Source organism: Aythya fuligula, chromosome 4 (assembly GCF_009819795.1).
Source record: "Aythya fuligula isolate bAytFul2 chromosome 4, bAytFul2.pri, whole genome shotgun sequence".
Classification (NCBI taxonomy): Eukaryota; Metazoa; Chordata; class Aves; order Anseriformes; family Anatidae; genus Aythya; species Aythya fuligula.
Window position 1 is genome coordinate 76,734,627 of NC_045562.1, and position 19,442 is coordinate 76,754,068.

Consider the following 19,442-nt stretch of genomic DNA (forward strand, 5'->3'; position numbering starts at 1 on the left):
GCAGTACAGAGCAGGAGGAGGTTAGGAGTTTGTTTTACATCCTGAGGCTTTCCTTAACCTCCTCAGTGGGAAGCATGAACACCTCCCGTGCAGCCTGCAGCTCCTGGGCTGTGCAGCACTACTTGGCTGCCTTTCCTAGAGGCTACAGAAGAGACCACCATGGGAAGAAGGCACCCCTTTGTCTGCTTCCTTCCCAGCAAATGTGGCGTGGGCACACTGCATTCTTCTGAGTCTCAGAGACAGCTCGTGCAGGTGCACGGACATGGGGAAAACACCTGACACAGACCTGGCCTCGAGAGCAGGCAGGCTCGGGCGGTGCTTCCTCCAGCAGAGGCTGTCCCCAGAGTGATTACAGGACAAACAAAATAGGACATGGCCTAAAGGCTCGTGGTCACAGGAGACACAGCTCGTCACAAGCCATCCCACAGCTCCGCACTTTCCCAGGGAGAAGCATGTCACCCCTCGCAGAACCGGGCTCCGCTCTCCATCTGGAGCCACGCCGCCAGCCAGCAGCCTGCGGGCTGGGGAGCCCCGGCAGACGGGGACTGGATGTGCTCCTTCACATGCCAGGAATTTTATTAGAAAGCCACAAGCTGTCCACAAAGCACATTTCTGGAAAAAGCTAGAAAGGTTTTGCCGCCCAGCAATTCACGGGCAGACGGCCACAATGCCCTGCCTCGCGTGCACCCGTCCCGGGGAGCCTGGCGCAGCCCCACGGGGGGCACGCAGCCCCGCTGCCCCTGCAGCTCCGAGCCCACGGCCCCACGGGGACCGGTGCCCCCGTCCCGCCGCCGCACCGTCTGCAGGCTGCAGCCCTGGCAGCGGGAGCAGGAGGCCTCTGCGGCTGCAGCTTCCCAGCACCAGTGCGGAGAACGTCATCTCAGAATACAAATTCCTGCCTTTAAGTGGATTTCCAATGCCATCTAGCAGCCGGCCCCCCTTTATCTTTATGCGCCTTAGACAGCACTCACTACCAGGGGAATTTAGGAATTAGCAAGTGTCTTTGCCGCGTGCCTCAGTTTCCCAACCCACAAAGCAGCCAGGATGGTACGAGTACCACTGCAAGCACACGAGACAGACCCCGTCCAAAAGCACTGGTTACGACTGAAGTATTGTTACTACAGATGCAAATGAACCCACTAATTATTTGTGGCCTCTGAACACTACCATACTATTAAATAATTATAATAATTATGATCTGTAAAGAAGATAACCTCAGTCTAAAGGAGCTTCTGTGTTTAAATCCACTCTGCTTCTCCAAGCGCACGGGAAGGATTTTGAGCACTTCCCAGCAAATGTGGAACCTGCCAGGACAGGACCAGGGCCGCCAGCCTGTGCCAGCTCTTGCCTGGAGCTGCTTCCAAGCCCAGGAGGGACTTGGGCAGCTCCTGGTCCCCTTCTCAGGCAGGCCGCCAGCAAGGGGACACAGCCAGCGGACCCTGGCATCCCTGCCTGTCCCAAAGGGCTTGTTCCTGTGCCCTGGGAGGTGCTGGCAGCAGCAGGCTGGCAAGCAGTACACTGCCCCGCCACGGGCATGCAGCTCTCACTGTCCCTCTCTGGGCACACAGCCACAAAGCCGGGTCCCAGCGATTACTCACACGTGTCCACCTCGTGCTCTGACCAGAAAAAACGGCTCCGTGGAGACCCCTTCTCCCAACACCCTGCGTGTCTCCGCGAGGAGCTGCAGCTCCGACTCTGTTCCACGCACACTCCTGCGGGGAGGAGAGGGACTCGAGCAGTCCGCAGGAGCCGTGCCTTTGTATTTCATGGGCAGCAGCTACGGCTGCCCCGGCCCCGCTCCCACCGCCCCAGCTGCTGAAGCCCCGCCGGCAGACACAAAGGCCTTGAGCACAGAACACGGCGCTGGGAGCTGCCGGCAGCAACGTGGGCTGAATCCCTCCAGCGCCAGCAGCCGTACCCGCGGCCGGCATCAGCGCAGCGTGCAGTACCGAAAGTGACATCCCTGGGATCATGTGTGTGCGCGTGTCAAACACAAACACGGCTCTGGCTGATGGACGTGTCTCCAGCCGAGGGACAGCAGTGAGCCGGGCTGAGCCAGGCAGGCTGCTGCTGGAGCCCAGCTCCGTGCCCACATCTCCCGCAGGAGTCGATCTGTGAGCGGAGGTGCCACGGGCTGGGGGGGGCGGCAGGGCAGGAGGGCTGCGGTGCAGGGACCAGACCCCGGGGGTCTTCAGCCCTTGTAACGCAGCAGCGCCCAGATTTATCCCCTCGGCCACAGCCCCCAGCACGGCCACGTGCCCCCAGGGACCCCGGCACAGCCTCAGCAATGTGCTCGGTGCGGGTGCCAGCGGCCACCTCTGCGCGGGGTGTGGGTGCCGCGGGCACCGTGCCCCCCGCCGTTCCCCAGGCAGAGGCGAGAGGAGCCCCGGGGCGCTGCGACCCCCGCGGCACGGGGAGCCGGGGCTGCCCGGGGCCGGGCTCCGAGCTGCGGCGGCGAGGAGGAACGGGCACGGCCGCCCGGGCACCGCGGCTCCCTGCCGGGCAAGCCGGCACCGCGCCCCCGGCCCCCCCCGGCCCCCGCGCATCCCGGGGGCTGCTGCGCCCGGCTCCCGGCCGCGGGTCCCCGCGCTGCCCCGGGGTCCCGGCGCCGGCCCCGGGCTGCCCGCACCGCTCCGGGCTCCCGGCCCCGGGGCTCCCCGTTCCGCCCCGGCTCCCGGCCCCGGCGCAGCGAGCGGGCGCCGCAGGGCCGATGCCCGCGGGGCTCAGCCCGGCCCGGCCCGGCCCCGCCGCCCCCTCCCCGTGCGCCCCGCTCCCCGCCCGGTACCTGCTGCTCGGCGGCGGCGGCGGGCGCGGGGCGGCAGCGGCGCGGGGCGGCGTGCGCGGGGCACGGCCGGGGCGGAGCCGCGCGGGCTCGCCGGTACCGGGAGGCGGAGCCGGCGGGGAGGGGCGGGGCCGGGACAGCCCCGTGGCGGCGGGGCCGGGGCGGGGGGGAGCCCCGGGCGGTGCCCCCGGGCGGGGACGGGGCCCGCTGCGCCCCGCGCCGCTCCCCCGCGCGGCCCCGCGGCCGCCTCCGGTGCAGGGCAGGGGACGCGGCCCCGGTCCCGGCCCCGTGCAGCCCCCCCCGGCCGTTCCCCGCCGGCCGCCGGGCTTTGCTGCGTCGCGGGGCGCCCCGAAGCCGCTGCCCCCAGCCCGGCCCTGCCCCGGGCGCTGCCCCCGAGCCCGCAGCGCGGGGCCCCGGAGCGGCTGGAGCGGGGCCGGGAAGGGCCCTGCCCGCCGGGAGGGGACGCAGCTGGCGCAGGCTTGGGGGGAGCAGCGGGCGGGTACCGGTACCGGGAGCTGCAGCGGCGGGCAGGGGCCGCGCCGGGCCCCGGGCGGTTGGTTCGGCATCCCCCGGGCACCAGGAACCGCTGCGCTGGCTCTGAGCCCGTCCCCGCGGCTCTCGTGTGTGCCCCGGTTCCCGTGGTGCTGGGGCAGCGCCGGGACCGTGCATGGGCTCCGGGTCTGCTGGCCCCGTGCTGGGGCGGTGGCCCCGCCGGGCGCTGTCAGCGAGCAGGGTCCCACCGGTGGGTTTGTGTGAGGGCTGTGCAGTTTGTGTGAGGGCTGTGTCGGTTCCACATGCACGTGCCATCCGCTGGACAAACCGCATCCATACGCGGAGCAGGGTCAGGCTGTACAGCTCCCCGGTAATGCAATCTAAATGTAAATACAGCTTCCCTTGAACGAAGTGTAGCAGCGGCGCAGGGAGTTCACCGGGGTCTAACGCCGGCAGCCACCAGAACAGCTGCTTTCAGGTGACTGAACTAATCTCATCAAATCCCTAGCATAGACCGGCCCATACGAAAGTTGCCTCCCATCCTTCCTGCCTCGCACCACATTGCCCCTGGGTCACTGCCGGCCTTACCCCTGGGGCAATGAGGTGTGAGGCTCATGCAGCCCTGCAGCGATGGTGGGTGACATCCACTGCGGGTGGTGCGTGTGAAATGGCCCCCCAGGAAGGAACGAGCTGCTCCTGCCCGCTGTGAGCAGTGTGCCTGCCCAGACGGCTCTGTGGCACCACACACGGCCACACTGGGGGTGTGGGTGGGCTTGTGGTAGCCCTGGCTTTGGCAGCACTTGGTCTGGGAGTGGGCCTGGCTGGGGCTGGGGCTGGGGCAGCAGCCTTGCTCGGTGAGCAGAGGCTTGACCCCTGCTCTGCAGGCGAGCTGTGCCCGCTCAGCCACGCGGGCAGCTGGTGACCGGAGTGTCTCTGCAGCGCTGCTGCCACGTGCCTGCAAGGCTGCCCCATGTGCAGGTGCTGCTGACCCTGCTGTGTGCCGGCCTTCAGCAGGGACACTTCAGGTCTGTAGCTTCACTTTGATGCTAAAAAAGGATTGGGATTCATGGCATTGTCATTTGTTTGCTTCTCACAAGATAATTCCCTGTGCTGCTTCCTTTCCTCGGGGGCAGCACGGCAGCCCCAGAGGAAAAGTTATCCCTGAAACCACCCACAGGCCCTGCCAATGACACTAAGCCACCTTCATTCATTCTGAGCCTGCCAAATGATGCATCCTCCTCAGAAAGAGCTGCCTTTTCCCACTACCAGGGCAGGGAGAGCTTTCTGGCTGAACAGCCAAGCATGGGCCATGCTGGATGCTGCCAAAACCCAGGAGGTGTCGTGCAGCTGCGTGGCCAAGTGTTTGTCCTCGCTCAGCACCAGCCGTGCAGGGTTCTCCATTGTGCTGAAGTGACCTGAGTTGCCCTGGGCTGTGCATGGCCCCTGCTCACAATGGCACTTCCCAGGGCAGCCGGGCTGGTTTGTATTTTCCCCAGGAACACGTTTCTCTCTTTGTGGCACCCTTGTGGCTGCGGCTGGCGCTCAGAGCAGCCAGCTTTCCAGCACACCGGCTGTGTTGCTGCGTGTTGTGGGGCTGGGGCAGGGCTGGTGTGTCCCTGGTGCTGCTGTGCTCGGGGTGGCTCCAAGTCACAGCCTCCCCGAATGGCACGCGAGGGCTTCAAGCTGTTGGCATGCACCCAAGGTGCGGGCTCGGTGGCGTCCTCTTGCAGACCGCCCCAGCAGGGAGCAGTCCCTTTGTGCCTGGTGGCAGGCAGCCTTTGGGAAGAAATGCTTTGAAGTACCTCTCTGAGCCTGGTATTGCGTGCTGGCCAGCAGCTGAGTGACCAGAGCTCAAGATGATCCTGAAGATCGAGCAACACTTTCTCGTTCAGTGATCAGGAGCTCCAACCCCATCAGCTCTCAGGCTTTCAACACTGAGCATCCATCAGGGAGTTTCCACTAGCTTTGTCCCCAGACCAAAGCTCCTCTTAACAAGTCAGTATTCAAAGTGCTTTAAAGTCTACTGCAGACTCAGATTTTACGTTAGAAGCATCATCAAGAAAATGTTGCATTTATAATAGACTAAAGGGAAGATGAAAGGCTTTGGTGAGCAGCAGGTGGGGCATTGCTCTCTGCCACCTGCTCCTCTCTTGTTTCATGAACAATGCAACTGAGCACAAGTCCAAGATCAAGCACAACCTTTCTCACTGTGCAGAATGGGAATCCTGGTCAGCCTTTGCTACAGCTGCCCTGCTCATGTCATAACAAGGCTGTGAGCTCCCAGAGCGGGAGCATAGCTCACAGCTCAGTTTGGGACCCTTCACTAAAGGCACAGAAAGAAGCTGCTTGCCATTCTAAAAATGCACTTACACATTACCTTTAATTCGCTTTAAACCCACAGATTTATGCTACCACAAATACATTATGGTTACGTCCACATTCTCTGCAGCACCATGGTAGTTGACAGGGCTGTCCCACCCTGGGAGCGGGGTGTGCAGAGAGCAGAGACAAAGGGACGAGGGAGCCAGGGCTGAGTGGGGCACAAGGAGAGGTCTGGAGAGGCAGGGAGTGGGGCCTCGGAGTGGGGATGGCTGGAGGAGCCTGAGTGGGCTCACGGGGCCCCCTTGACACTGTCCAAGCAGTGCTTGACCCAGCTGCTCCCTCCTCAGAGTCACTACGTGGCCTGCATGGCTGCCATCCTGAGCCAGATGGACAAGGACCACTACAGCTCCTACATCCAGGCGTTCCCCTCCCGGGCTGAGCTGATGGTGAGTGCTGCCCCACGCAGCGAGACCTGGGCCATGGCAGGGGGCACAGAGCATGGGCATCTCCACTCTGACCCTCGAGAGCGACATTCCGCTGGCCCCACCACCCTGCCCGCAGCCAGGCACCTGGCACTGCTGTCACCGCCCTGGCCACCGGCACCGCTTGCGTCCCCACTGCTGGGTGGCCGTTCACTCCTGGCCCTGGCGCTCAGCACAGCATCACGGCTGAGCCCCAGCCCCTGACATCTCCTCTCTTCGGCAGGACTTCCTCATGGAGACCTTCATCCTCTTCAAGGACCTGATTGGCAAGACGGTGTACCCCTCGGACTGGATGGTGATGAACATGGTGCAGAACCGGTGAGGACCCTGGGCTGGGAGGGACCCTGGTGCTGGGGCTGGGTGTGAGAGCTGGGACACCTTGCTGGGGCACGCAGACACTGCCTGAGGCTGCCCTGGCCCCCCACGTCTGTCTCGAGCAGGCCAGGAACAGGAGCCGCTCTCTCCATCCCCATGGGCATGCTGTGGGGTCCTGGGGGAGGGGGGAGCTGCTGCCAGACACCCCATCCCTCCTTCCCTGGGCGTCTGCGCACAGCAGCTGTGCTGGGGTTGAAGTTGGGATGCCAGGGACGTGTCTGTTCGTACCTCCAAGCTGGTGGAGCCGTGCAGCCCCTGGCTGCAGCCCAGCGGGCAGAAGGGATGCGGTGCCATGGGGACGGGGGCAAGAGCACACTGAGAGCCCCAGCCCCTGGGGGAAGCTGGCGGTGCCCCAGGCTGCCCCCACCTGCCCCTGTTTCTTGCCTCCCGTGGCCGGGGGCTGCCAGCCCTGCTCCCCCCTGCTGCTGGTGGGCGGGGGGTCCGGCAGCACGGCCATCCCCAGCTCAGCGCCCATGCTGCGGGTGCTCCTGCAGGGAGTTCCTGCGCGCCATCAACCAGTTTGCCACGACGTTGACGGAGATGTTCCTGAGCAGCAGCAGCTTCGAGCTGCAGGTAAGGGGGCACCACCCCCACCCCTGACGGGGGCTGCAGGGAACGTGCCCAGCCTGCGGGGCTGCTGCATCCAGCCCCAGCTCCCCCTGTGCCACCCCACCTGGCACTTGTCCCCGTTTTCACTGCAGCTTTGGAACAACTATTTCCACCTGGCCGTGGCTTTCCTCACCCAGGACTCCCTGCAGCTGGAGAACTTCTCCCAGGCCAAGCGCACCAGCATCCTGGCCAAGTGAGTCACTCCTGCCCCTGCCTGCCTGAGCTCTGCCGCTCGGGTCGAGGCTCCAGCCCCAGCCTGCAGCTGTGCTGTGCAGGCAGGGATTTGGGGATGAGCCGCTCAGGCTGTGCATGGCCTCCTGGCCTGGAAGGTGACATGCCGTGGGCTGTGCCCAGCTGCAGAGTGATGCTAACCACCCCCAATCCTGGCAGGTACGGGGACATGAGAGCCAAGATTGGAGCTGCCATTCGGGACATGTGGTACAACCTAGGTGAGCCGTGGTGTTGCCAGCAATGAGGAGGCTTGGAGAGTCTCTGCAGGCTGGCGTTGATCACCTCTGTCCCCAGAACGGGTCATGGGGAGTGGAATAGTCTAAGTGTGGGGCATGGGAGGCTGCAGTCGTGTGCCCCATGGGATGCTGTGGGACGTGCCAGCCCGTGGTCCTGAGGCCACTCTCCCAGCCAGCAGCGTCCCCGTGCCAGGGCTGGTGTCTGCCCGTGGCTCTGTGCCGGGGGGCACGGGGCAGCCCCAGCGCAGCGTCGGGCATGGCCTGGGGAAGGGGCTGTGCTGGGACGATGTCTCCTCCTGCCTGTGGAATCACAGAGCAGTGCCTGGTGCCCTCAGGCTCCCGTGCGGGTTGTTTGCCTGTGCAGTGCCTCTGGGTCACCAGCACAGCCCCGGCTGATGGCCCCATAGCCGAGTGTTGGTCGTGCTGTCCTGGCCACACAGCGCGACCTCCCTGCCACCAGCACGGGGTGCACAGACCTCTCCTACCGCCGCTCCCCGGCCTCTTCCACACACCGCTGCCTGTTCCTGGGCACAGGCTGCGAGTGCCTAGGCAGACCAGCCTTCCGTGCCCTCCCCAGGCCATCGCAAGATCGAGTTCATCCCGGGCATGGTCGGCCCCATCCTGGAGATGACGCTTGTGCCGGAGCTGGAGCTGCGCAAGTCCACCATCCCCATCTTCTTCGACATGATGCTCTGCGAGTACCAGCTGACCGCGAGCTTCAGCCGGGTGAGTGCCCAGGGCCAGGCGGGGCTGGGGAGGCCAACGTGGCTGGATCCTGCCTCTCGCCCGGGCTCACCATCCCTGTGGCATGGGTGGGGGCTCCTGGGACGTGGGGCTGCAGCAGAGAGGGGCTGGGGACAGGGCCTCCCACCTCAGGGTGGTGCCGAGCATTGCCCAGTGAGCAGCAGGGACAGGCCGGGCTGTTTGCACTCAGCGGGCCCCAGCACTGGCTGGAAACAAGAGCACGGCAGGAGGGGAGAGGTTGGTATAAACCTCCCGTATTGGCACACTCTTCCTGAGCTGCTGTGAGTTTTCTCTGTGCAAAAGGTTTTTCCGATTTGTGATTGGGTCTTTTCTGAGCTGGAAGCCTATCTCCCTGTGGGACGTCCTGTGGAAGAAGGGCTGGGACCCCCAGAGCCATGCTCTCTCATGTCCCGTGCTGTGCATGTGCAGGCTTCAGAGTCCACTGGGAGCAGCTGCAGCACAAACCCCAAGGCTAAGCTTCAGCTGGCGGGTGGGGGACCCCGGCAGGCACAGCCCTGACCCCCAGCAGGGCAGGCAGAGGCTTTAGGGGGCATGGGGCAGAGCCCAGAGATCCCCGGGACACCATCCTCTCCACAGCACTGGGATGCTCCAGGCTGCAGCAGCGGCCCAGGCTGCTGGGAGGTGGCAATGAGGAAGGAGCAGGACCTGGGGAGCAACTGGGACCCCGTGGGGGACTGAGCTGGGCAGGGGGACTGAGCTGGGCAGCCCTGGGAGAGCCGCCCGCAGCAGCTGAGCCCAGGGCTGCCTGCGTGGCCCAAGCTGGCTCCAGCCCCGCAGCCACCCCTCTCCCGGTGCCGCTGCCTTGTGCCCCGCAGAGCTGCGGCCGTGGCAGCCTGGGGCTGAGCTCAGCACATCCTCGGTTCCTGGGACGCGCTCACCTCTGTATCTTTGCAGTTCGAGGATGAGATCCTGCGCAAGCTGGACAGCGAGGTGGAGGGTGGCCGGGGAGATGAGCAGTACAAGCAGCTTTTTGAGAGCATGTGAGTGTGCAGCACCTCCACCATGCCCTTCCCTCTGCGAACGACCCTTTGCTATGCTCTGTGCCCCTGCACCAGCTGCATCTTGTCCACCCCGCTCCTCCGTGCTGTGCTCTGACCCAGGGTGCACCTCCTGGGGCGCTGGATCTGAGGTAGGAGGCTGTGCCCGGGGAGCAACGTGTGCCCTCGTGCACCACAGCAGCTCCAGCCAGCCCCCCCCTGGTTCCTGCCCTGCCCTGGCTTTGCTCCTGCCCCACGGTGCCCATCTCAGCCTGGTGTGCGGGCGGTTGGGGCATTTGGGTCTCTCCCCCGTCCCTGCTGTGCCTGCTGGGGGCAGCACGGCTGCTGGCTGGCCGCTGACCCGGTGGTGCTGTTTTGTCCCCTGTGGGGGGGCCTGGCACCCGCCCCTCGGGTGCAGCTAAGCTGGGGCATTGCGGAGCTGAGCACGCAGCCAGACCCATTGCCTCCTCTGCTCCCCAGCCTGCTCAGCTGCTGCCGGGGTCACCCTGAGCTGGCCAAGCCTGGGGAGAGCTTTGTGGCGCTGGTAACGGGGCTCCTGGAGCGGCTCCTCGACTACCGGGCGGTTATGAACGACGAGAACAAAACCTACAGCATGAGCTGCACCGTCAACCTCCTGGTGGGTGCCCACCCCGTGTCCCCAGCTCCCGGGGCCGGCTGTGCTCAGCCCCACATCCCCCTGAATACCCGTGGGGTCTGCAGCAGCCCCAGCACAGCAGAGCTGGGGTACACAGGGTGCCAGGCTGGTGCCCCCGGCTGGGCAGCACCACACAGCCCTGCGCTGCCAAGGGCAGCCCGGTGCCTGCTGGGCTGGGTCCTGCTGGCAGCGTGACCCGGAGCTGGGGAGCACGGGGGCTGCGCTGGGGAGCCCCCTGGGGCCGCTCTAATGCCTGCTCTTTCCCAGAACTTCTACAAGGAGATCGACCGCCAGGCCATGTACATCAGGTGAGCGCTGCCCCAGGGAGACCCCCGGCACCGGCCGGTGCTCCGATAGAGCTGGCAAGCACAGGAAGGCGCCCAGCATCAGCCAGGGGGTCCCCATCCTTGAGCTGCCCCCACCCCGCCTGCCCCAGCCCCTGCATGGGGGGAGGAAGGTGGAGTGGCCGGAGGGCAGGGTGCCGGGGCTGTTCCTCCCCGGCATCATGCCCGGCACGTGGCGCCCTGCTCCCAGGTACCTGTACAAGCTGAAGGACCTGCACATCAGCTACGAGAACTACACGGAGGGAGCCTACACGCTGCTGCTGCACGCGAGGCTCCTCAAGGTGCGGCACGGTGGGCAGGGGCCGGGGGCTGCCACGTGCCTCGGGGTCCCCAGGGCTCTGCGTGACACGCTGCTGCTGCTGCTGCCCCGCACAGTGGTCGGATGAGGCGAACACGGCGCCCATGCAGGGCTTGCACAGCCCCAGCCTGCACACCCAGCGGCAGCTGAAGGAGGCTCTCTACAACCAGATCATCAACTACTTTGACCAGGGCAAGGTGAGCACAGCGTGGGGCAGCTGCAGCCCCACGGCCATCCCAGCTCCCCCCCCATCGCCGCCCTGCTCCGATCCCCTCGTGGTCAGGGTGTCCCTGCCCTATTGCCGGGGTGGGGCTGGAGCTGCCCTGCGCCAGGCAGGAGGCAGTGAGCTGGGGCTGGACGGCTCATCCCTGCAGCCCCCCAGCTCTCGATTCCCCCATCCTGTACGAGCCTCAGCCCTGGCCCTGGGGAAATGTGGGGAGTTCTGGCACCCCACGGGGGTTGGCGTGGCAGGGGGCACCGTGGCTGACAATGGCAGGAGGTGAGCCCTGCTGCAGCACACCGGGGACCCATCCTGCTCCTCGTGCAGGAGCAGAGCTGCTGTTACCCTGCAGAAGAGGCTGTGTGCCCTGGAAGCACCCAGTCCCCTTCCCACCCCAGCTTACCCCACACCCTGGCCCCTCTGTTGCAGATGTGGGAGGAGGCCATCCACATCTGCAAGGAGCTGGCAGAGCAGTACGAGAGCGAAATCTTTGACTACGAGATGCTGAGTGAGATCCTGGTGAGTGCCCGGCTGGGCTGGGCTGGGCAATGGAGCGGAGCGGGGTTTGGGCTGGGGGCACTGTGCCACTGGGCCGTGAGCCGTGGGGCAGGGCAGGGGGGGCTGCGGGGCTCCTGCACCCCTCCAGCGCCATCTCCCCTTGCAGCAGCGGGAAGCCAAGTTCTACGAGAAGATCCTGAAGGTGCTGCGGCCCAGCCCAGACTACTTTGCTGTGGGCTACTATGGGCAAGGCTTCCCCACCTTCCTCCGGGTAAGTCTCCTGGCTGCTGTGCTCAGCTTGGGCTTCTCCACAGCAATGTGCTGTGCCCTGCCCACGGCCAGCTCTGTCCAGCAGCTGGGCCATTTCAGGGCATTGTCCCTGCAAGCAGAGCCCCAGAGCTGTCCCTGCTCCTCACCAGGATGGCAGCAACAAGATGGTCTTTGTGGCCTGGAGAGATCAGGCTGCCCAGAGAGGTTGTGGGGTCTCCTTCTCTGGAGATATCCAAGGCCCGTCTGGACACCTACCTGGGCAGCCTGCTCTAGGGAACTGCTTTGGCAGGGGGCTTGGACCCGATGATCTCTTGTGGTCCCTTCCAACCCCTACAATTCTGTGATTCTGTGATCTAGTGGAGGTCTGGCAGCACATGGGGATGGGGATGGGGATGGAGACATGGTCCTGAGGGATGAGGTGAGCGGGAGCTCCTTGGAGCTCACCCCAGCTTGCTTTGGGGTGCAGCACTTACGAAAGAAACACATGGCATGAAAAGCTGCGGTTCTCAATAGCACATGACAGAGAAGGCCCTGGGCAGTGCCCTTGGCACGCAGGGATGTACCTCTGCTGGCCCATCTCTGCCCAGAGCGGTGGTCCTGGTGCTCCACCTGTAGCAGCTGTACCTGCGCTACCTCGTGGCTGCAGCACGCAGGGAAGTTGTGTCTGCACCACACTGCCTGGGCGCAGAGGCAGATTTGTGCTGTATCCTGTCTGGGGTGCAGAGATGTCTGTGCTACCTGTGAACGCATCCAGGTACCTCCCGGAGCATCCCCACTGCCCCTCCACGTCCCTGCCAGCAGCACAGGTTTAGGGAGAATGGGGTGCCTTCGGGCAGCAGATTGCTCAGCACCCTTCTGTTTCCCTGCGCTGGCAAACAGGCATCCAGCGTCCCCCAGTGAGAGCAAGGCAGTGTTTCAGCCCCATTCACTCCTTTTACTTTTCTTACATTTTTTAGTCTGCTTGGGCACCAGTTTGCATGCTTGGTGCGCTTCTTCCAGCTGAAGTGTTGGTGCTTATTTTGCTACTCTGCTGTTCCAGCCACAGCAAGAGCTGCATCATTTTTCACACCGTCAACCCCATTTCCAAGGTCTGCTTGCTGCCTCCTGGGTGGGTTTCTGTATCCACTGGCTGCAGACCTGGTCACTGTGCACCTGAGCAAAGAGCTTCTCTCCAGAGCCCCAGCTGCCACAGCCAGCTACCCTTTAATTCCATTTTTCTCCAGCTGTTGGGTTAGGGGATTTTCTTTCCAAGAAGGGGTTTCCCCCTCGGTTGGAGGCTCAGCCTTCCTGGTACTTGCACCCACCCGTGCACATCGGCGCTCACTGCACCCGAGCACAGGGGGCCCCCTGGCCCCACTCACAGCGTGCTGGGACCGACTGCCCTTCCTCCCACAGAACAAGGTCTTCATTTACCGGGGCAAGGAGTACGAGCGCCGGGAGGACTTTGAGATGCGGCTGCTGAGCCCCTTCCCCAACGCCGAGAAGCTGAAGACCACATCTCCGCCCGGCCCCGACATCACTGGCTCCCCGGGGCAGTGTATCCTGGCAGCGTGGGCACGGGCAGGGCGGGCGGCTCCCTGGGCCCTCATCCCCACACGGGTCCTGCAGCACCTCCCGCGCACCCCCCATCCCCTCTCCCCTGCAGCCCCAGCCCCTCAGCCCCGCGGTGCTTGAGGCTCCTTCACTCCCGCAGACATCCAGTGCTTCACCGTGCAGCCGGTGGAGGAAGCCAAGGTCCGGTTCAAGGACAGGAGCATCCCGGAGCAGATCACCAAGTGAGTCCCCCGGCAGGGACGGGTGCACCGCCTGGTGTGGGACACCACGGGGACGTCTTCCCCTGCACACGTCTCTGTGCCCTGTCCCTTCCCTCCTCTGCAGCTTCTACAAGGCCAACCACGTCCAGAAGTTCAGCTACTCGCGGCCCTTCAAGAAAGGCCCAAAGGATCCAGACAACGAATTTGCAGTGAGTGCTTCCAGGGGCTGCCGGGACCCCAGGACAGGGGGAAAGACAGAGCTGCAGGGGCCCTGACAGGAGCCAGGTCTCAAGGGGATGCAGAGGGACAGGGGGCTCTGGTCCTGGGATGGGGAAGGCAGCAGCCCCGTGTGGGAGCCCCCCACCCCGTGGGGTGGCCGGGGGCACCCTGGGGTGACGGGGAGCGGGGCGGTGCAGTGACTGCTGCCCTGCCCGCAGACCATGTGGATTGAGCGGACGACCTTCGTGACAGCCTACCCCCTGCCTGGCATCCTGCGCTGGTTCGCGGTGACCACCACTACCACGGTGAGGAGGGGGCTGTGAGGGGAGTGGGGCCATCCCCAGGCACCCCTTTCCCAGGCTGCCCCCTGCCCAGCCAGCGGCTCTGCTCGTGGCTTTTACCCCTCGGTCAGAGTGGGGGGGAGCCCAAAGCCCAGGGGGGCCGGGTGCTGCGGCAGTGAAGGCAGGCAGCGCGCAATCTGGGCTGTGGCACCGCTCTGCTGCAGAGCCCCTCTACAGCAGCACAAGTGCTGTCACACGGCATCCCCGGGGTGCTCACTGCTGTTGCACAGCGGCCCCCACAGTGCCAATGACGTTTCCATAAGCTCCCCACTGAGCTGCCCCTGCCACGCTGTCACCTGGGCTGCAGCCTCTCGCCTGCAGTGAGAACCCTGCAGGCAGCCTGGAGCCAGGGACCCACACAGCGCGTCCCCGCAGGCCACCAGCTCAGTGCCAGAGGCTTGAGGGGCTTCTTGGGGCCCCTGGGGCGAGATGTGCAGCCCCGGGGCTGGGGAGGGCAAGGCTGCAGGCCAGGCAGCTGCTGACCCCCCCTCCCTGGGCACAGAACATCATCTCTCCGCTGGAGAATGCCATCGAGACCATGATGAAAACAAATGAGAAGATTCTGAGCGAGATCAACCGGCACCAGAACGACCCCAGCCTGCCTGTCAACCCCCTTTCCATGCTGCTCAACGGTATCGTGGACCCCGCCGTCATGGGCGGCTTCGCCAAGTATGAGACGGTGAGGACCGAGGACGTGCGGGTGCTGCCCCGGGACGGTGCTCTTGGTGTGGGGACAGAGCACAGGGCACCAGCACCACCCTGTGCCCGTGCCAGCCACCAGCGGGACTGAGCGGGGCTCGCTGCAGGCCTTCTTCCAGGAGTCATACCTGAAGGAGCACCCCGAGGACCAGGGGAACATCGACAAGCTGAAGGACCTGATCGCCTGGCAGGTACCGCCTGTGGCACCCCGCCAGCAGCCCTGGCCCGGGGAGCCCCACGATCCCAGCCAGACCCGCGCCCTCTTCTCCTGCAGACCCCGCTGTTGGCAGAGGGGATCCGGATCCACAAGCGGAAGGTGACGGAGGACTTGCGGCCCTTCCACGAGCGCATGGAGCAGTGCTTTGTGCAGCTGCGGGCCAAGGTGGAGAGCCAGTACGGCGTGCGGGAGATGGTGAGTGCCAGGGCAGCGTGTGGCACCCGCAAGGGCTTGCTGCACGAGGTGCCCCACATCTTGGGGCAGCGGGTTGGGCCCCATAGGGCAACAGCTGCAGCAGCAGCAGGGCTGGGGGCAGCGTGCGTGCAGGAGCACAGGGTCTCTGCCTGCCCTGGGAGCAGGGACAACTGCCACTGGGTAGCACTGCAACCAGGAGGGGTGAGAAGGGCGGGAGGCTCCGTGCCTCACCCCTCCTGGTTCTTGGTCCCCCGGCGCTCTCAGATCTCCTTCGAGGACCGGCGAAGTGGGCGACCCCGGTCTGCAGCCTGGGGACCAGACTGGGACCGGCAGAGCCACGTTGGAGACAGGCGAGTGCGGTGTTGGGGAGGAACGCTGGTGGCCCTGCCTTACCCCCTGCCACCCCCACAGCCCTGAGCCATTCCCACTCCCCGGGGCACCACACGCTTCCCTCCCTCCTGCCCCAGCGCAGTGCCCACCCAGCTTCCCTCCCTGGTGCTTTATGCCGAGCCACATCTTAGGGGCCCATCCCACCACGCCACCCCCATCCCATCGGGAGGACACAGAGCAGACACACCACGTGCAGCCCTCCCAGCTCACCCAGACACCGCTGTCCCTGAGCCATCCGTGCCTCTCCCTCTTGGTCCCACCTCAAGCACCCGCTGCTGAGCTCTGCCAGGGTCGGCGCTGGTGCCTGGCTCAGGGTGGCCGTGCCTGGTTGTGGCCCAGCTGGTGAGCAGCACGGCCCCGCTCCCACTCCCCTGCACTGGCCGCTCACCAGCCCCAGTCTCTCTGCAGCACGGAGGCACCCCCGACCCCAAAGCCTGCCCCACGCACTGCCGAGGGCGAGGACCGCAGGAGCGAGCGCAAGGAGAACCGCTCCAGCACCTTCTTTGGGTACTGGCGGCAGGAGACGCGCCTGTCTGTCCCGGAGCTGCCAGAGCCCAAGGTGATGGTGCCCAGCACAGCCCTGCAGCCTCCCTGCTCGCTCTGGGCTGACGGAGGGGAGCAGGGGCAGAGCTGGAGGCGTGCGGGGCTCAGAGCCCTGCAGACAGGGTGCTGGGGAGCATCGTGCCCTGCCAGAGGCTCCTGCGCTCCCGGGCCGTGGTCCTGCCCCCTGGGCACTGAGCCCCCTCTCCGTGCCCCAGGATGACAAGCGGAGACTGTCCCGCAACATGAGCGAGAGCAGCCTGGGCAGCTGCGATGGGAAACAGCCGCCACCGAGCCGCGAGCCCAGCACCGCAGGTACCCCCAGCCCCGCAGGTACCCCCAGCCCCGCAGGTACCCCCAGCCCCACAGGTACCCCCAGCCCCGCAGCCTTCCCATCCCCTGCAGCCCCCTGCAGCTGGAGGGCACCTCCCCAGCCCCACAGCCCCGCTGGCATCCAACCCCTGAGAGCAGGGCTGCAGCCCCAGCCCCTCAGCACTGGGCCCTCGCTCCTGGGGATGGCCACGGGCAGCCCAGGGCCCCTGGAGCAGGCCCGGGCCCCCCGGTGCTGTGCCGGCCGCGCTGCCCAGCCCGCCTTCCTCCACAGCGCTGTCCCCGTCCCCCACGGGCTTCGGCGGCCGCGTGAAGAGCGCGAGCAAGGCCCCGCCGCTGCCCCGCAGGATCAGCCCCACGGTGTACGAGGCCTTCCTGGAGCAGAGCGATGCTGCCAGCGGGGGGAAGGTAACGCACGGCCCTGCCCTGGCCCGGCCCGGCCACTGCCCCCCATAACCACCCCCTCTGCTCACAGGCGCTGCCGTCACCGACAGCGGATGGAAGCAGGGCGCTGAAGTCACCCCCGCCGCCACCACCGAAGTCCAAGCGGCTGTCACAGCTCTGAGCCGTCCCTGCCCTGCCCGTGGGGGCTGGAGCACGGGGCCCTGTCCCGGCTGCCCCCCTGCCTCTCCCACAGCGCTCGCACCAGCAGCACCCGCATGGCTCCAGGACACCCCGTGCACCCTGAGGTGCTGCTGCCCTCAGCCTGGGACCCCAGCTGGGACCCCCCGACCACTGCTCTGCTTCAGACCTGGCCCGGCCCTGCTGCCTCCCCCACGCAGCCCCCCAGTGCCCTGCCTGCAGGCTGCCAAGAGGACTGCCATCCCACCACCGCCACCACCCCGGCACAGAGCGAGCCGGAAAGCTCCCTGCCAGCTCCCTGAACCCCCTCATACCCTTCCTCTGCTGCCCCCCTCATCCCACAGCACTGGGACGCTTCTGGCCCTGGCTATGATCGCACAGTAGCCAGCCAGGTCGGTGAGCACAGCCTGGGCAGCGCCGTACCCTGTGCAGTGCCATCTCCCCTGCTGGTATCCAGCCTCACAACCCCACCTGTGCTGAGCTAGTACCGTTGCAGCCAGCGGCACGGCCCCTGCCTCCCTGCTGCAGGCAGGCTGCAGCCACGAGCCGACTAATAAAGGACCCACTTGTCAGCCAGGTGCCCTGCAGTGTTCATCAAAACCCAGCGCACGCTGCAGCACTCGTCCCTGCCCCACAGGGCCCCAGCATCACACCGTGCTCCAGAGCCGGGCCTCGTGGCGAGGAGAGCCCAAAGCAGCCCCACGTGCTGGGGCTCCCATTCTCAGCAGCGGGGCTGTGCCAGGTCTCGCACAGGGACAACCAGCTCGCCACTCTGCCTGCGGAGCTGCACCAGGCTTTTTATTTCCCCCTGGCGTTGCAGGCTCAGGAGCCACGTTTACAGTCTTCTGTACTAAACAGCAGGAACCCAGACCCACACCGAGGGGACGGGGAGGGACGGGGCTGCCTGCAGCAGGAAGCTGCCATCAGCGGGTTCCTGGCTACGAAGGAGGGCACGGACTGGCTCCCCAGGCTGGGGTGAAGAAGGGGCACAGAGAGACGACGCCTCGTGCCACCAACACGACGTCTGTGAGCAGTGGGGCTGCACCGGGGCTCCCTCCGTGCTGAGCAGAGCGACAGAGCCGCCTGTCCCTTGCCGAGCCCGGCTCCTCACAGCGGGTTTGCTGAGGAGGCTGCCAGCCGCTTCCCAATGTAGATCCTGATGGGAGACAGAGACTGTGAGGAACCTGCCTGGGGAGAGCCCGGCTGCGAGGCGTGAAGGCAGCAGCCACAAAGATGACTGCAGCTGCTGGGAAAAGCACTGGGAGAGCTCCCAAGGAGGAGCAGGAGAGTTCCTCCCCTCCCAGGGCGACAGCCCCCTGCCAGGGCAGCCAGAGGCCCCCAACGGCAGAGCAGGGCTGCGCCCCGCCAGCACCCGGGGGTCGGTTCTGGCCCTGGCAGACTCACCCCAGTCCCAGCGTCAGCACGTGGCTGAGCAGCAGCGAGGGGATGAAGAGCAGCAGCAGCTCTGAACTGAAAAGCCTCTTCTTCCTGCCCACCGCCCCTCCCGGCAGGCTCCACAGCACCGGCTGCGGGGAGCACACGAAGGCAAAGTCCCTGGGAAGAGCGAGCCTTAGGGGCTGCGCAGGACGGGCAGGCACAGCGGGAGGGCGCGGGGCACGGCCGGGCCTTACCTCGCGGGCAGCTGCTCGGGGCAGCGGGCGCAGCCCCGGCCGAGGGCTGCGGGCAGGCGTCTCCCCGTCCGCTCGGCGTCCTCCGGAGCGTCCCGCTGGGCGCGGGCGGCCGGCTCCGTCCCCGGCGGGGGCTGCGGGCGGCCCGGGGGGGCCCTGCCGCGGGGAGGGGGCCGCTCGCCCGCCCGCCCCGCTCCTTCCTCGCCTCGGGCCGGGGGGCCGGGCGCCGGCGGGGCTCTGCGGACACAGCCCGCCGGTCACCGCGCGCCCCCCGGCCCCGGCCCCGGCCCCGCCGCCCGCCCGGCACTCACCCGTCGCTGCCGTCGGGCTCCAGCTGCGCCTCCAGCAGCAGCCGCTCCACGTCGGCGTGGCACGAGGAGGGCGCGGGGTCGGCGCCCCCCGGGCCGCTCCGCAGCTGCACCCAGGAGCCTGCGGGCAGCCGTCAGCGCCGCGCCCGGACCCCAGACCCCGGACCCCCGCCCGGCACCCCCGGGCCGCCGCCCCCCGGCCACCCCCCGCCCCCCAGCACCCGCCCCGCGCCCCCCTCCCGCCCGCCCGCGTCCCCCGCGCTGGGCTCGGGGTCACCCCGCCGGCTCGGGACCCCCCCCGCCCCCCGGGCCGCGCCCCCCGCCCGCCGCCCCCCGCGCACCGCCGTCCGCCATGGCCCCGCGGGTCGCCGCCGCGCTCAGCCCCCGCCGCCACCGGCCCCGCGGCTCCGCCGGTCACGTGACGCCCTCAGCCCGCCCCCCCCCTCATGTAAATAGAACCACCGGCACCGGGAGCCCGCGCGTTAAAAGGGCGCCGGCTCCGCCCGCCGGGTCCGCGCTGCAGGCGGCCGCGCGCTCCGCATCGCCCCTTTAAGCGGCGCCTACGTGCGGCGGGCGACGGCCGCGGCGCGTGCAGAGCTGCACGGAGCCCCTGGCCCCGCCCCCGGCCCCGCCCCTCCCGCTCCGCCCCGCCCCTCCCCGCACGCGGCCGTTTGCTTCCTCCG

General features: G+C 66.7%; 2 protein-coding genes across 2 annotated transcripts in view; one reads left to right on the plus strand and one right to left on the minus strand.

Moving 5' to 3' along the window:
* Window positions 1–17,022, plus strand: part of LOC116488954 (dedicator of cytokinesis protein 2-like) — a 64,035-nt gene extending 47,013 nt beyond the window's left edge. The window contains exons 24-48 of the mRNA XM_032186959.1: window positions 5,944–6,042; window positions 6,302–6,396; window positions 6,948–7,026; window positions 7,155–7,255; window positions 7,453–7,511; window positions 8,107–8,255; window positions 9,189–9,274; window positions 9,752–9,908; window positions 10,194–10,234; window positions 10,461–10,551; window positions 10,646–10,765; window positions 11,218–11,307; window positions 11,453–11,557; window positions 12,952–13,093; window positions 13,250–13,331; window positions 13,435–13,519; window positions 13,748–13,834; window positions 14,373–14,549; window positions 14,677–14,760; window positions 14,844–14,981; window positions 15,246–15,331; window positions 15,780–15,930; window positions 16,130–16,226; window positions 16,516–16,649; window positions 16,717–17,022. Of these exons, the coding sequence (XP_032042850.1) occupies window positions 5,944–6,042; window positions 6,302–6,396; window positions 6,948–7,026; window positions 7,155–7,255; window positions 7,453–7,511; window positions 8,107–8,255; window positions 9,189–9,274; window positions 9,752–9,908; window positions 10,194–10,234; window positions 10,461–10,551; window positions 10,646–10,765; window positions 11,218–11,307; window positions 11,453–11,557; window positions 12,952–13,093; window positions 13,250–13,331; window positions 13,435–13,519; window positions 13,748–13,834; window positions 14,373–14,549; window positions 14,677–14,760; window positions 14,844–14,981; window positions 15,246–15,331; window positions 15,780–15,930; window positions 16,130–16,226; window positions 16,516–16,649; window positions 16,717–16,806 (2,625 nt within the window). The 3' untranslated portion in view covers window positions 16,807–17,022. The remainder of the gene's footprint in view (window positions 1–5,943; window positions 6,043–6,301; window positions 6,397–6,947; window positions 7,027–7,154; window positions 7,256–7,452; window positions 7,512–8,106; window positions 8,256–9,188; window positions 9,275–9,751; window positions 9,909–10,193; window positions 10,235–10,460; window positions 10,552–10,645; window positions 10,766–11,217; window positions 11,308–11,452; window positions 11,558–12,951; window positions 13,094–13,249; window positions 13,332–13,434; window positions 13,520–13,747; window positions 13,835–14,372; window positions 14,550–14,676; window positions 14,761–14,843; window positions 14,982–15,245; window positions 15,332–15,779; window positions 15,931–16,129; window positions 16,227–16,515; window positions 16,650–16,716) is intronic.
* A 578-nt stretch (window positions 17,023–17,600) lies between these two features.
* Window positions 17,601–19,139, minus strand: LOC116488977 (BCL2/adenovirus E1B 19 kDa protein-interacting protein 3-like). Its single transcript, XM_032186991.1, has 5 exons — window positions 19,101–19,139; window positions 18,763–18,880; window positions 18,455–18,688; window positions 18,228–18,377; window positions 17,601–17,979 (listed from the first exon to the last, which is right to left on the minus strand). The coding sequence occupies exons 1-5, from the start codon at window positions 19,111–19,113 to the stop codon at window positions 17,931–17,933; spliced, it is 564 nt and encodes a 187-aa protein (XP_032042882.1). The 5' UTR covers window positions 19,114–19,139; the 3' UTR covers window positions 17,601–17,930.
* Window positions 19,140–19,442: the final 303 nt, after the last annotated feature.

Excerpts from the sequence above, each read along its gene's own strand:
- LOC116488977 (XM_032186991.1), bottom strand. Across the intron at positions 18,378-18,454 it reads CCCGAGCAGCTGCCCGCGAG|GGACTTTGCCTTCGTGTGCT; the intron begins GTAAGGCCCGGC and ends CGCTCTTCCCAG. Across the intron at positions 17,980-18,227 it reads GTGCTGACGCTGGGACTGGG|GATCTACATTGGGAAGCGGC; the intron begins GTGAGTCTGCCA and ends GTCTCCCATCAG.